Genomic DNA, 13,803 nt, shown 5'->3' with positions numbered 1-13,803 from the left:
CCCAGAATCATAAAGAATAGAAAAGAAAATTCTCCAAGGCTGAAGATGCTAATCTGGAACAAATTTCACCTTGCAGTAGCTTGTTCTTCAGCAAACCACACAGGCCCTGTCAACACCAGCCTGCAGACATTCCGCTGGCTGCTGACACCAGTTAAGAAGTCCCTGCGATTTGGAGAATGCAAACACGTTTCCCACATCCAGAGAAGTCCAGCAGATGCTACAGCAAAAAAAGATGAGGTGAATTTGCTCTGGGAACTTGCCATTCTTCCTCAGTCATTCACCAGGACACGCAGGACCTCCGGCAAATCCCACAGGAGGTTCTGAGACCCTGAATGTTTTAATCAAAGACTTGAGTCACACACTGAACATGTTAAGACAAACTCCAAATTCCTAGAGTGGAAAAACAATGTTCCTTTTTCTCTGTTTTGCGTTTTCTCTTTTCCTTATAAAAATGCAATGGTCCCTTAAAGTTTTTGATTACTGATATGCTTTGGAAAGGTATTTTTATACAGCTGTCTCTGGTGCCACTAAGATCTCTTTCCTCTATGGTACTGAGTTAAAGGCTGTCCTTCTGTATTATGTTATACTTGTCAGCACCGAATTTCATTTATCACATTATCACCTCTTATAACGTGTCAGGGATCCTTCTGGAATTCCCCAGCTTATTTTTGCTTTCACTGTCTTGAATAATTTCACATTATTGTCACCACACTATTTTCTTCGTTTCCCAGTAGATTTTTAGGGACACACTCAGTAGCACAGCTTCCCACGGGACACTGTAAACCTATTTATTGCCTCCTTGCTCTAGCAAGTTAAAACAAAAGGTAACTCTCCCTTCTCATCCCAGCAAAGCTTGATTTCTGTAACGATCTTTAGTGACTGACCTTATCAAAAGCTTATGAAAATCCATGTATGCTGCATTAACTGGAAGATCCTAAACTACATGCTTATTGACACTTCAAAGAACACACAAAACCTCCTTCCTTTTCCACACTATGCCTTCCTATTTACCAGCTAACACCAGTGCTGCTTTACCTTGTCTGCTTTAATTCTACCTTCTTCTGGAACAAATCCGGCAGGCTTCTTGCTCCTGATGGGTTCAGAGAAGAACTTAACATTTTCATACTTACTTATCACAGTTTTTTAATTAAGGTTTTAACAGTTTTATATCATGTTACACTGAACTTGCTACTATTAACAGCAGAGGAACTTTAAAATTTGTTTTAAATTTAAATCATCCTAATCTATAAACCAGTAACATGAATATAATTCTGCTCTGCCAGTTAACAGTTGGACTCAATGATCTTGAGGGTCTCTTCCAACCAAAATGATTGCATGATTCAATATATTAAAAGAGGATGCTACTGCTGAGTTCAGTGACAGGCAGAATTAGGAGGAATACTCTTCCCAGCTTTCCTGGTAGCTTCATAACACCAAAAAAGACCCACACCACCAGACTTAAAATCCCCAAGACCCCAGCCACACAACTCACATTAAAAACAAATACATTCTAAATACATTCTAAAAGAAAAGTTAAATTTACTTCATTGCATTTGGCAGCCTGCTGCGTTTTGTCTTCTATGAATGGTCTAGAAGGTAAAATTCCCATGAGTGTTTACAAAACCAGAAAAGGCAACTGAGTAATTGAGAGCTTTGTGAAATTGGACATCAAGTTAATGACAGAACAACAACAACAAAACAAAAACAAAATCACCTTTTTACACATAGTACTATTCACAGAAGTCTCGAGAAATTTAATTCCATGGGGCTATACCTCCAGACAACACTAACTTTCAATGTTAAACAAAAGATGTTTGGTGATAAAAGCATTTCTAGAAATTATACAGTAAATATAGTCAACAACAGCTACATTTCAGAGTATCAGTGTTGCTTCTTATAACAAGAAACTAAGCCATACTTACACAATTTGTAAATGTGCTGTAACACTATAGCTATTGTACTGTTGAGTTGCTTACACAAGAAACACAGAATCACAGAGAATTGACTGGGTTGGAAAAGACCTCAGAGATCATCGAGTCCAACCCTTGGTCCAACTCTAGTCCGTTTACTAGATCATGGCACTAAGTGCCATGTCCAATCTCAGTTTAAAAACCTCTAGGGACGGCGAGTCCACCACCTCCCTGGGCAGGCCATTCCAATGCCTGACCACTCTCTCTGTAAAGAATTTCTTTCTAATATCCAGCCTAAATTTCCCCTGGCAGAGTTTAAGCCCATGCCCCCTTGTCCTATTGCTAACTGCCTGGGAGAAGAGACCAATCCCCACCTGGCTATAACTTCCCTTCAGGTAGTTATAGAGAGTGATGAGGTCACCTCTAAGCCTCCTCTTCTCTAGACTAAACAACCCCAGCTCCCTCAGCCTCTCCCCATAGGTCTTGTGCTCAAGTCCCCTCACCAGTCTTGTTGCTCTTCTCTGGACCCGCTCCAGCACTTCAATATCTTTCCTGAACTGAGGGAACACACAATATGGAACAGCCAGTTCCTCTGATTTCATTTGAAAAATAAACTATTTATGTTCAGCATCAGTCCCAGTGCCAAATCTTGGGGCAGAACTGTAACAGCAGCACCAGTGTGAGCTACATTCACCCCCGGTGACAAATACAATAAATATGACAGTGGGAACGTGCCTGCTAAAAAGACCACGTCTTTAAAAAAAGGCCTGGCAGCCATCCCAGCAGTAGCGTATCTGCTTTTTTCTTTCTAATAACAGCTACTGACCTCGCTCTGGACCACTCGTTTGCACTGCTTGTAAAGTCAGGCATGTCTGTGAAACTCAGTGTTTATGTCATCAAATTAATACAGTTAACATCTTAATACTAAGTCTCAAGTACTAAGAAAAGAAAAAGGTGTCTTAACTATCAAATTTCAGAGGAAAGAAACTGGTGAGCACTTGAATGAGCGTCCAAATGTTTCCTACACCAGGTGTGACTACTAAAGACACGCAGCAGCCAACATGTGACAGTGACAGAAAGGCTTTTTTCCTTTGACATTCTTCAAGACAGCGTCACCTGAATTCAAAAGCAGCTCATCCAAAAAGGCAAATGCCTATAAATCTAGAAGTCTACATTCCCACCTGTGTTCCCCCACCTCCATCACTTCTACTGCCAACCTCAAGTTTTTCATTCATTAGCCAGGGGTTGTTCTCTAACTTTATGACTGCCAAAGTTCCCTTTAAATTTCTCTACCCTCCAGCTGAATTTCTTTCTACAGAATCTTTTCCAAGAAGGAGAGGGGAGCATAGGATGGCTGTGAAGAGGTAAACACACATACAACTCTCAAATTCTTGAATTGTGTAAGGAATACGTATTTGGTTGATCTCCAACACGGACAACATCCATCTGTTTTAAAACAAGCAACTGCAGGATCTTCTGATGAAAGCATGATTTTCATGTTTGCACTCTCTCCTTCAGCAGACACAATATTTCCTATGGTTTCGATGCCCACTTAATAGGAAGCTGTTATTTCCTCAGGACTGTCAGTTCCCCGTAGTCTCTGTGACTCAGGGCAGGAGTGGATACCCAGAGCCTCCCCGGCCAGATGCCCAGCAGGGCACTGAAGACTTGACCTTTTCTTGGCAGTAGGAGCTTCATGAACTTTTCTCTGCGTTTGGGCTACTGCCAAGTTGCCACACACATTATTTATGTGCTAGTTTGCCCACAGTGAGTTGCCTGTTTGGGTGAGCGCTCCTGAACGGAAGGCGAGCGCAGGGAACACTAAATCTGCAAAAACGAAGCAAGAGGTCGGAGGAAGCTGAGATTTTATTTCTGAAGGTTGGTAACGCTTGGGACTTCAAAGCTTAAGAGTGTTCTTGTTTTGTACTGCAAACAGGGAAGAGTTTAGTGTAACACAGTAAGTTCTTCAAGCGCTGCCCGGTAATGTTACTCGAAATAGCCTGCAATGCGACTGGTTGGAGCAGAGAGTTACTCCTTCCAGGTGCGTGCCTGTATAAAAACCTCTGGAGCGTGCATCCCCCCCGCGGGAACCTCCAGCGCCCTCCATCACAGCAGGTAACCACACAGCAAACAGCTAACCTGTCTGACGTGTGCTTGTGTTCTCTGCTCACTAACAAAGGAAATACTTCCGTCTGAATTGTTGTGCTTCAGGTCAGCCAAAGAAACCAAGCGTACCTAACCCCTACTGTTGTGCAAGAAGTGGCTATCATTGCTGGTTTTCACTATTGGGATACGTTTACCTTGTGGACTCATGTGTTTGTGACAGTGATGTTCCTCACACTGACATTTCCTTTATTTCTTAGCATTTATATTAATATTTTAACATACATATATTTTTATTAGTGCAGGAGAACATGAGAAAGTTGCATGAGCTCTAAAACAGGGACGTTTGTGTAATGGTGTGTTTGGCAAAGCCCTCTCTCGCAAAGAACATCTGAGCAAATGGAATTGGCTTTTGCCCAAGTGGTTCAGACTAAAATGGACTTTGCTGTGTAACTTTGTGTAGAGGTGAGAGAAACACGTATCAGCAGAGCTCTGTTTACAGCTGAAGACCCAAGTAACACAGTACTGCTCACTACCCTACTTTTTTGGGGGGGAAGGGATGTGGGGGAGTGAAGGGAGGGCTATGTAACTACATTTGAAAAGCTCTTTCCCAGCAATGGATTTTAGAAGTTTATTCTCATAGGGGATAAACTGTTACCTTAGTTTTTATCATCATCTTATGATTTGCCCTTCAGCATTTAATTACCTTGTTAGTTTTATGTGGCATTGTCAAATAGATATAATTTTGTGAACTATTGTTTCTTCCTTAGGTTCTGAAGAAACCAAATGTGATTTTGTAAGTTGTTTTGTTCACAACAGTTTAAGATTATTAGTTAAGTCAATATGGGTTTAAAAACTTTGGAAAGAACAGAATTTAGATGATTGTTTCCCTTCAAGATCATTTTGAAAATATATCAGCTGCTAACATTCAGAAAGAGCCAACAGTTTTGAAGGGAACAGATTTTGATTGCAGTAGTATTATACTAAATCAAAATGCTTTCAGAGATATACCATTTTCAGAGAGCTATGGATCAGAAAAATGTCAAAATAGTAAAAAGTGTCAGTGTTTACAATTCTAATAACAGAGCAACAACTCGACCATATCACACACAGGGCAAGTAATAGTGCAAACACCACCCATTTGCAAACAGCTTACTCACTTCTTACTTGTGTCTGTAGTCTTCAGGCACAGTTTGTCATTAAAAATGATAAAATAAAGCTGTGCACCATGAAGGCCAAGATCCTAATATACTAGAATTCTTGAAATTTTAAGACTAAATCTGTCCTGTAGTTTGCAGCTAAAAAATGCTTTACTTTTTACTCCAGTTTATTAAATATATCGTTAATAGTTGTGGCAGTAGACTATATATATATTAAAAAAAATCAAACCCACCTTTCTGTTTTGCAAAAACTACACCTATCACAAGATATTATTATAGCATCTAGAAGCCTCAGGATAGACCAGAGCCTGGTGTGATACGTGACATACAAATGCAAAGCGCATAATCTTTATCTCCCCAGTTTCCCATCTAAGAACTCAGGCAACTGATGGATTTAAGGACTCCATCAGACTCACAACAGTATCAGTGTAACCACTGGGCGTCTTTTAGACCTGCCAATCATTTTATGAAGGGATTTAATAAAAAACAAAGCACCTTTATAAATATTTAAGCAGGCTCTTCTTTTAGAGGAGCTCAAAGGACAAAGCATGAGAAAGGACAGTAATTTTAATTTTGAAAATGTAACATCTAATTTAATTTAGAATTCAGTCTGTACTGATTTAGTAATAACAGGGTATGTCTATCATAAGCAGAGATACAATGTATTTAATGCAACTATTTAACAATGGATCAACAAATATACACTTACTAAGCTTGTTTCCAAGCTATTTTGTGGTATTCACTACTATGCATAGCCAACTGAAATTTGGCCTGTTGCAGTACAAACTTATCTTAGCATAGAAAAAATACAGAAGGCTCACTTTCTACCCAAACTGACAAGTTAAACAGTTTACTCATTAAACAAGCCTTTCTAGTTTTTACATAGAAGGTACTAGACAATGCAAAGTCTCCCCCTGCTTTGCAATTTCACAACTGGCCTTTCACTTAAATAGCAGATTTCATGCTACAAGAGCCTTACAAAATAATGATAACAATAAAAAGCAAACAAAAGCACACACACACACAAAAAAACCAATCCCAAGCAAACCAACCAACCAACCCTGAAAATGCAGTGCTCTGCATGTTTAAACATGAAAAGTTCAGGAGACTGGGTCCTCACACAAGTGTTTCCTGGCTGTAGCCATCACCAGTTCTGACGTTGTTCTCTCTCCATTACACACCTTGCCAATTACACAAGCTTTACTTTCTCAGAGACCTCCTAAAACATGATGAGATTTTATCTCAAGATACAAAAAAGAGGCATTTTGGAAAACTGGAAGCATATTTCTGATAACGTGAGACTACACAGAAACCATCGCTGTTGTAAGGAGGCAGAGTTTCATGTGTGAAATGTGAACATGGATGCATTAACTCATACACCAGAAAACGCTGTAACTGCAGCATTACTGTCAGCCTCTTACCTACCATAGTCATATCCAAAATTACACACAAAATGTATGTAACAACCAGAACCTGTTACTAGCTAGGTGGAGGCCCTCTGAGAAGAAAAAAGTATATATAAAAAAAAATACTTCTGTAGATATCAGTTTAAAGCACTCTCTTTTCTGAAGCAGTACAAAACCCACTGCCACGACTGAATGAATGCAGTGCTAGCAGAGTTAGAACACAAATCCTGTCCTCATGAATGAAAAGAGTAGCAATAAGGAATGTATCAGGTATCAGCAAAACTGCAATGGTGTCAGTACCATGTGTGCAAAATAAACCACCCACGCAAGTCAGGAGTCATTCTGCTCCTTGATAAACAAACAAACAAACTTGCAGGCATTGCTGAACCCCCCCCCCAGTTGCTGCCAAACCTCTCCCCCTTCCGGCCAGGGTATCTCCAACAGCCTCCTATGGTATGATGGAACCCAAATTACACAGCATTTCGACTGCAGTGCACATGGCTGGAAAGAGCAGACAAACATGCCTTCTCAAAGATGAACAGAATAAAGCCAATGATGGATAAAAACGTAATACACTTCAGCCATCATTATACATGGGAAGATTGAACCTGTACAGTCTCTGGTCAGAGCAAGATATGAGCCTTTGTTTTTTTTTTTTCCTCTTTATACATACGTGCGTATACATACACACATGCATATATACATAGGTGCTATCACTGAAAAATACTCTAGTTGAGCACAAAGTTTCATGGGCATGTTTCTCCCCAGGCAAATGCAGATCCAGCCCTACTCCTGCTTTTACTGCTTGTAGGTTGGTGTCACGCAGTTCCTTCTTATGCCAGGTGCTGCCCTGGATGCTGAAGATGCACAGTCATTCATAACACACACAGAGCTCTCCAAAAAAGCTTACCCATCCCAGCTTCTCATTGAAATTATTTCCTGACCACCATCTGCATACTCGGCAGTTCACTGCATTTCAGGGTAATCCAATTAGCTGTTCTGCAAGAAAAGGCAGGGAAGAAGAGGCAAGTGCATGCAAAGAGACAAAAATCAAGAGCAGTAACAGCAGCAAATTAAACAGTTTTATGGCAGGAACATCACCGTCCAGAGTTCTTTGGGAAACAGTAAATTACACAGTTAAAAGTAACAGATGTTAAAAGGTTCTTCATCTTTGTCAGCTGTTGCTTCAACTGGCAGGAGGATCACACAAGCAGCTCACTTTTCAGACTAATTAGTGGCATCCATTGAGTGACAGAATGCTAAGAGTTTGCATAAATGATAATATAATCATTGCAAAATAATAAGTGATAAACGTGATAAAATGTAAAGTCTGATAGTATTACTGCATTATGTCACCTCTCACCATGGCTTCCTTTCCCTCCAACCTGTCGCTAAAAAAAACCCCCAAACCAGAGCCCACCCAAACTGTGTGCTGCCTTCTTCCAGTCGTCTCTCACACAAGGAGAGTGCCCACAAGCTTTTATAACATTATTCTTCTCTTTCCATTTCAGCTCGTTTGCCATGATCTCTGCACAGCAGCCGCCGTTCCCCAACAATATTCAGAGAGTCATGGACTGCCCAGCTGAGGAAGAAGAAGAAACCTGTGAAGAGCAGTTTGAGTCTGAAAACTGCACCTGCAGCTCCACGTGTGCATCCTCAACAGCAGAACCCAACTCAGGTTTAATCCAATTTAAATATTGCAATTTCTATGGCATGCTAACATGCCATATTTTCACTTTTCTCAGTCTTCAAATAGTAAATGTCACTGTGTCACTTTTCCTTTTGGTCTCTATTTTTTCCCACAATTTTTCCCTATATTTATATTTATTATCAGACCACATCTCCAAAAAGAACTCTCTAATTAAGACTTATGTTTAAAAAAAACCCAAACTGCATTTTATTCAGACATCTGAGGATTATTCTCAATTACAATCAGAGATTGATTATAAAATGCATTAATTGGGTTAGCAATGTTGAAGCTTTGGGATTACAAATTTCAGCAGGCTAAACCGCTCAAACACCTACCAAGGACTCCAGGCAGACATCAATTAAAATCCATTGAAGCCAGAGCAAAACTCTTCCTTACAGTTAATTTTGCACCATCTACACATGTTGTGACAGGCTTCCACCAACAGCACAGCCATCGAAAACAAGAGTGTCCTTGTTTCCAGTGAGAACAGACAGAGCAGCAAAGCTGAGCTCTCCTGAAAAATCTGAACTACCTGCTCTGATGAGACATGTTAGCACAATTGTAGTACGGACACTTGCTGAGCAGCGCCATGTGTCACTTGAAGAGTATCTCACTACCCTCCTTTTGTGGAAGGGTTAAAAACAAACCCGATAACCACTAAATAGAGCTGAGTTTTCTTCAATGGAAGAAGTAAATCCTAAATTACAGCTTTTTTTTTAATTATTTTTTTGTAAAAAGAAGCTTAATGTTTAGCTATGTGTTGGTTATCCTCTAGCAGCCATATCAAGTAAATTAAGTATATTAGCATATAAAGACAAAAAGCAGGATGCAACTATTTGGTGTTTGTATCCGATTTTGAAAGTCGCTAGAGCAGACAGGTTAGGAAAAGGTACTTAAGTCTCAAATAAAACATGAGATGCAGAAGGCAACTTCTCTGTATTTAGTATTTTGACACACACTAACGTATCACAAAAGCTTTGTGAGGGAGGGAACACAGTGATGACTAAAGGATTCAGAACTACCTCTGGTTAAAAGCTGCCATAACACTTCAATACTTCTACTCAGAACAGAGCAGTCTCCTTGCAAAATTTTTAAGCAGCTATGATATCACACTGACAATAAGAATTTGCAAACGCTGATCTGATCCAAGGGTTGAAATACAAATAAATATTTTGCAGCAAACGGAAAACCCATAATTTCCCACTGAATAAACTCCCCACAAATGACAACTACAGCACACACCCATACAATGGCATACTCCAAAATACAAGCTGACTTGGTCCTGAAGGTCTTCTAGCCCTATTAGCAGAGTTATATATTAGATTAGATAGATTAGATATATAGTTATATTAGATTAGATATATAGTAGATTAGATTATATTAGATTAGATTATATATATATATATATATAATATATATATATATATGTATATATTAGATTAGATTATATTAGATTAGATATATAGTAGATTGTTCCCAAAAGGTTCCTTTCTATCATGAAATTGCCCACGCAAACACTCAGAGTGGCAGGAAATGACTGCTGCACCTTTCACTCTCTGGCCAGCCAGATCGTCCGCTTCTGGACACCAACCAGTCCCGAGGCCAAGGACCTGACAGCTTTCCCAGTCCATGTGTCTACGTACTACCTTCACAAAATACTTTTTACTCTTTAACAACTTGCATAAAAACACCTGCATAGAAAAGTACAAATTGTGTCTTTTTTCTCCCACAGATTTACCAGTAACCCTTAAAATACTACAGAACTGGGTTCCTAGAGTTTCCCACTACTTTGACAAAGAGCACTACACGTACGTGGGCCACCAGATCGTCATTCAGGAGTCCATAGAACACTTTGGAGCCGTGGTGTGGCCAGGGGTATGTACGCGATGCGGCACCCAGAAAGCTGACACGACAGAAGGGTAAACCATGACAGTGGCACACAAATATTGAGGAAGCTTTCTTAGGTGACACTCCTGGTAGCTGAGGTTTCTCCATGGAGAACAAAATCGCGAGGTGCTTGAGCAGAAAGCTCTGCCTTATGCCAATTTGCCAGTCCACAACAAAAGAACCACGGCACCTATGTATTTGTAAATTAGAGGCAGATGTTGAAGAAAAGTTAAGAAAGGGAACTCAGGAAGAAGTGTTCAGCTTCTTCCATATTTCCCGTCAGTCACTGCTGGGAAGAAAACAAGCAGCGGTACAAAAAGGAGGCTGAAAAAGAAATTTGGGAGAGATTAAACAAAGGACCTTAAAACAAATTTGCTTCTTTTAAAGAACAGGCTGGAACAGTTCCATTGCAACATGGAAAACAGTACTTGCAGAGACTGAAGAAGAACTGTTTGCTTCTGCTCTTAAAACATGAATTTTATGTGGATTGAGAAAACTGCCTTTAAGGGAAGAAGGTCAACTGACAAAGACATGAAAATTAGGATTTCAAAATTTTTCAGATCCACATTTATTAAAAAGCTCACAGAAAATGGCAGACAATTTCAAAACAATAGATGAAAAGAAAGCGTACGGGTGGGTGAAACAGTATCTTATTTTGAAGTGTCAGTTCATCAGTTCTCACGTTAATCAGGTGTCAGAATGCAGATAGTAAAACTTTCCAAGAAAATCGAGAGGTTGCACAAATTAGACTGGTGATTCATTAGCTGTCAGCTTTCCCAGAGCTGGTAGCCAGTGTTGCATTATGAAAAGCACAAGAGTTTAAACAGTAACAGTAACACAACTCTAAAGGAGAGAAACAACAGGGGGAAGGTAGTTTCTTTGGCATCGCTTTATGTTGTTTATAAACAGCCAATTTGTATTCTATTGATGACACCTTTACAAAAGTTTGATAAACAATACTTCCATTCAGTGTGGTTGTTTGTTGGTTTTCTTCTTAAAGTTTATACTATTATCAGCAGATAAGTGTTGAATCAATAAATTTAATATCTGCTTTGAAAACAAACAAATTAAAAAAAAAAATCCTGAAAAAAAAAGCCTGAATCTACTTTATGATAGTGATAACAAACGATAACATTTATGATAATAACCCAGAACGTTACGCTTTCCATATTGTTAAACCTCTTGTTTGCTGTTCTGTGTGGTTCACATTAAAACACTGCCTACCTTGAGCTGTCAGAGGACTCACAGCGTGCACAGTGTGCAGCTAATCCATATGCCATAAACCTAAAAATAAGCTGCTTAACTTTTTTTAATATAAAAACCAGGACATATCATAATTCTTTCCATGTTACATTTTTATGTTACAGCCTTCAGTGTTTTTCATTGTATATATAAAAAAACTTGTATAAAAAAAAAAATCTAATGACTTTTTGTGCAACTTACCTGTTACCCCCTTATATGTATGTGTTAACCGTTTTAGGCACTGGCTTTATCTCAATATCTGGAAACAAATCAAGAACAATTCAACCTCAAAGACAAAAAAGTTTTGGAAATTGGTGCTGGAACAGGCTTGCTTTCCATTGTGGCCTGTCTCTTAGGTTAGTAAATTTATATTTCCTTTTGGATTTCTTGTGACAGATGATCTAGATCTGCCACTGTCACTTTAAGGCAATGAAAGAACAGTTGAAGTAAACTTTGTCACTGCCTTTTTAAAAACGAAAATTATTGTAAAATACTGTTTTGTCAATAAAAGTAACTACCCTAGTTATTTGTGAGGGGGAAGCTGGGGAACTTATGTAGATAAAGTTTCATATATATATATGTTCAACTACATACTGATGAATTGACACAAATTCCTGTTTTCTTTAGGAGCTTATGTCACAGCTACTGATTTGCCTGAAGTTCTTGAAAATCTCTCATATAATATTTCAAGAAATACACAAAACATGAATATGCACAAACCTGAAGTGAGAAAACTGGTATGGGGAGAAGGCCTCAACGAAGACTTTCCTGTATCAACTCACCATTATGATTTCATCCTGGCAAGTGATGTTGTGTACCACCATACAGCTCTGGACTCCCTGCTAGCAACTATGGTGTATTTTTGTAAGCCAGGAACAGTATTACTATGGGCAAATAAATTCAGATTCAGTACAGACTATGAATTTTTGGAAAAACTTTGCAATATATTTAACACAACCATTTTAGCAGAATTTCCAGAATCAAATGTCAAGCTGCTTAAAGCCACAGTAAGAGAGAATTAAAGAGGAAATTGTTACTAATTTTGATTTAATGGGAGCACCCTGCAGTTTGGAATGTTCTGAAGCATTACGGTGCACCTTCTGTGCATTTATGTTTGTAAAGTTGCAGTTGTATCTGAATTTTGCATTACAAGATATGACAAAGCGTATAGCAATTTGTCTTTGGTTGATACATACGACCTGTTCAAACAGACCAATTTCACTCCACTGAAGGAACAATGTTAGTAGCAACAGTCAGTAAAAAGGCTTTAACAAAGCACTGATATTCTGGGCTGCACTGAACTTCTGTTGTTTGTAAGGTATTTTCTTTCAGCAACTTTCATTTCTGTACTCTTTCAGACACCAATACGATTTTTAGCTTAATTATTTCTTTTTATTAATTATAAAATCTTTTAAAGTATCAGAGTGCACATGGTGTTTTTTGATCTTCAACTTTGCACATTTATTCTGCTGTGTTTTACATTTTTGACATTATTAAACATATACGTATAGCTTTACAATACCTGATCAAGATTTAACTGTCTGGCACCTTTATACATGTATCAGCCTGTTCTGATACTCAACTTCACATGGATTTTTGACTTTGCCTGAAATCACTCCAAAATGAAGATTTACAAGAGCACCTATGCATCAGCAATTCCGAGTTACACATCGTAACAATTTGAGAGGTTGAATTTTTCTTAAAAAAATTAAATGTAAACTCTTGCAAACAATACAGGTAATGATGTCCCGTTACTTTAGTCTAATAAATAAGTTTTTAGCTACTCTTGCAGTAGCTTTAAGGCCTTCATATAATTGAAATAAAGATCAAACATGTTAAAATTCAGTTTACTGTAAAAAATACAGAGCTTTTACAGGTTTGTCGTTAAAAGTAACAGTTAAGAACCTAACATGCATGCAGGAAGCCTTCCCAGCCTAATTCCAAATCCTTGGTGTTGGCAGTTCTGGCACATCCATTGCCAGCAATGGGATGCACAATAAGGAAACCCCCTGATGACAGGAGTTGGGTTGACAGGTATTAAGCCTTACCCAGGTACCTTTACCGATAAATACACACAATTTAATAATCAGCATTCAGTAACGAAAGCATGCGTTCCAATAAAAAGTCAAACTTATATTTTCATGTCCTGCCCCATATAAAAATCACTTGAAGATTACAATTGTTGATATTCTAGAATACACAATAATCAGGTGGATACATGACAGGAAGCCAGTTTTCAGTGAAAGTTGCACAATGAGTCCATCCAAGCAACTTCATTAGCTGAAATAAAGAAAGCTAACATTAAAAAAAGAGAGAAGCTCTAGAGTCATATTTTAAAAATCTTAATGCTTCCACAAACACTCCATTGATATAAACATCTTACTAGACATGTCTTATCAAAAAGA

At 38.6% G+C, this 13,803-nt stretch overlaps 2 protein-coding genes across 10 annotated transcripts in view; one reads left to right on the top strand and one right to left on the bottom strand.

Moving 5' to 3' along the window:
- Positions 1–3,648: 3,648 nt before the first annotated feature.
- Positions 3,649–12,682, top strand: METTL21C (methyltransferase 21C, AARS1 lysine). 3 transcript variants are annotated; one of them, XM_005509980.4, is made up of 6 exons: positions 3,862–4,025; positions 4,784–4,809; positions 8,091–8,257; positions 10,002–10,144; positions 11,637–11,754; positions 12,026–12,682. In XM_005509980.4, the coding sequence occupies exons 1-6, from the start codon at positions 3,894–3,896 to the stop codon at positions 12,418–12,420; spliced, it is 981 nt and encodes a 326-aa protein (XP_005510037.2). In that variant the 5' UTR covers positions 3,862–3,893; the 3' UTR covers positions 12,421–12,682. The 3 variants fall into 3 exon arrangements, with proteins under 3 accessions (XP_064914065.1, XP_005510037.2, XP_005510036.1); XM_065057993.1 differs by lacking the exons at positions 3,862–4,025; positions 4,784–4,809 and adding an exon at positions 3,649–3,788; XM_005509979.4 differs by lacking the exon at positions 4,784–4,809 and having other exon boundaries at positions 3,869–4,025.
- The window catches only part of TPP2 (tripeptidyl peptidase 2), a 53,019-nt gene continuing 49,910 nt past the window's right edge, over positions 10,695–13,803 (bottom strand). For 5 of the 7 annotated variants that reach the window (XR_010471524.1, XR_010471523.1, XM_065057956.1 and 2 more), the window contains one exon: positions 10,695–13,678. Coding sequence is in view for 3 of the 7 variants with exons in the window: in XM_065057956.1 (XP_064914028.1) it covers positions 13,589–13,678 (90 nt within the window). In the remaining 4 variants the exon portion in view is untranslated. The remainder of the gene's footprint in view (positions 13,679–13,803) is intronic. The other 2 variants (XR_010471522.1, XR_010471521.1) reach the window with 2 other exon arrangements.

This window comes from Columba livia, chromosome 1 (assembly GCF_036013475.1).
Source record: "Columba livia isolate bColLiv1 breed racing homer chromosome 1, bColLiv1.pat.W.v2, whole genome shotgun sequence".
NCBI lineage: Eukaryota > Metazoa > Chordata > Aves > Columbiformes > Columbidae > Columba > Columba livia.
Note: the sequence above shows the minus strand (reverse complement) of the source record. Positions and strands in the feature narration are given on the sequence as shown.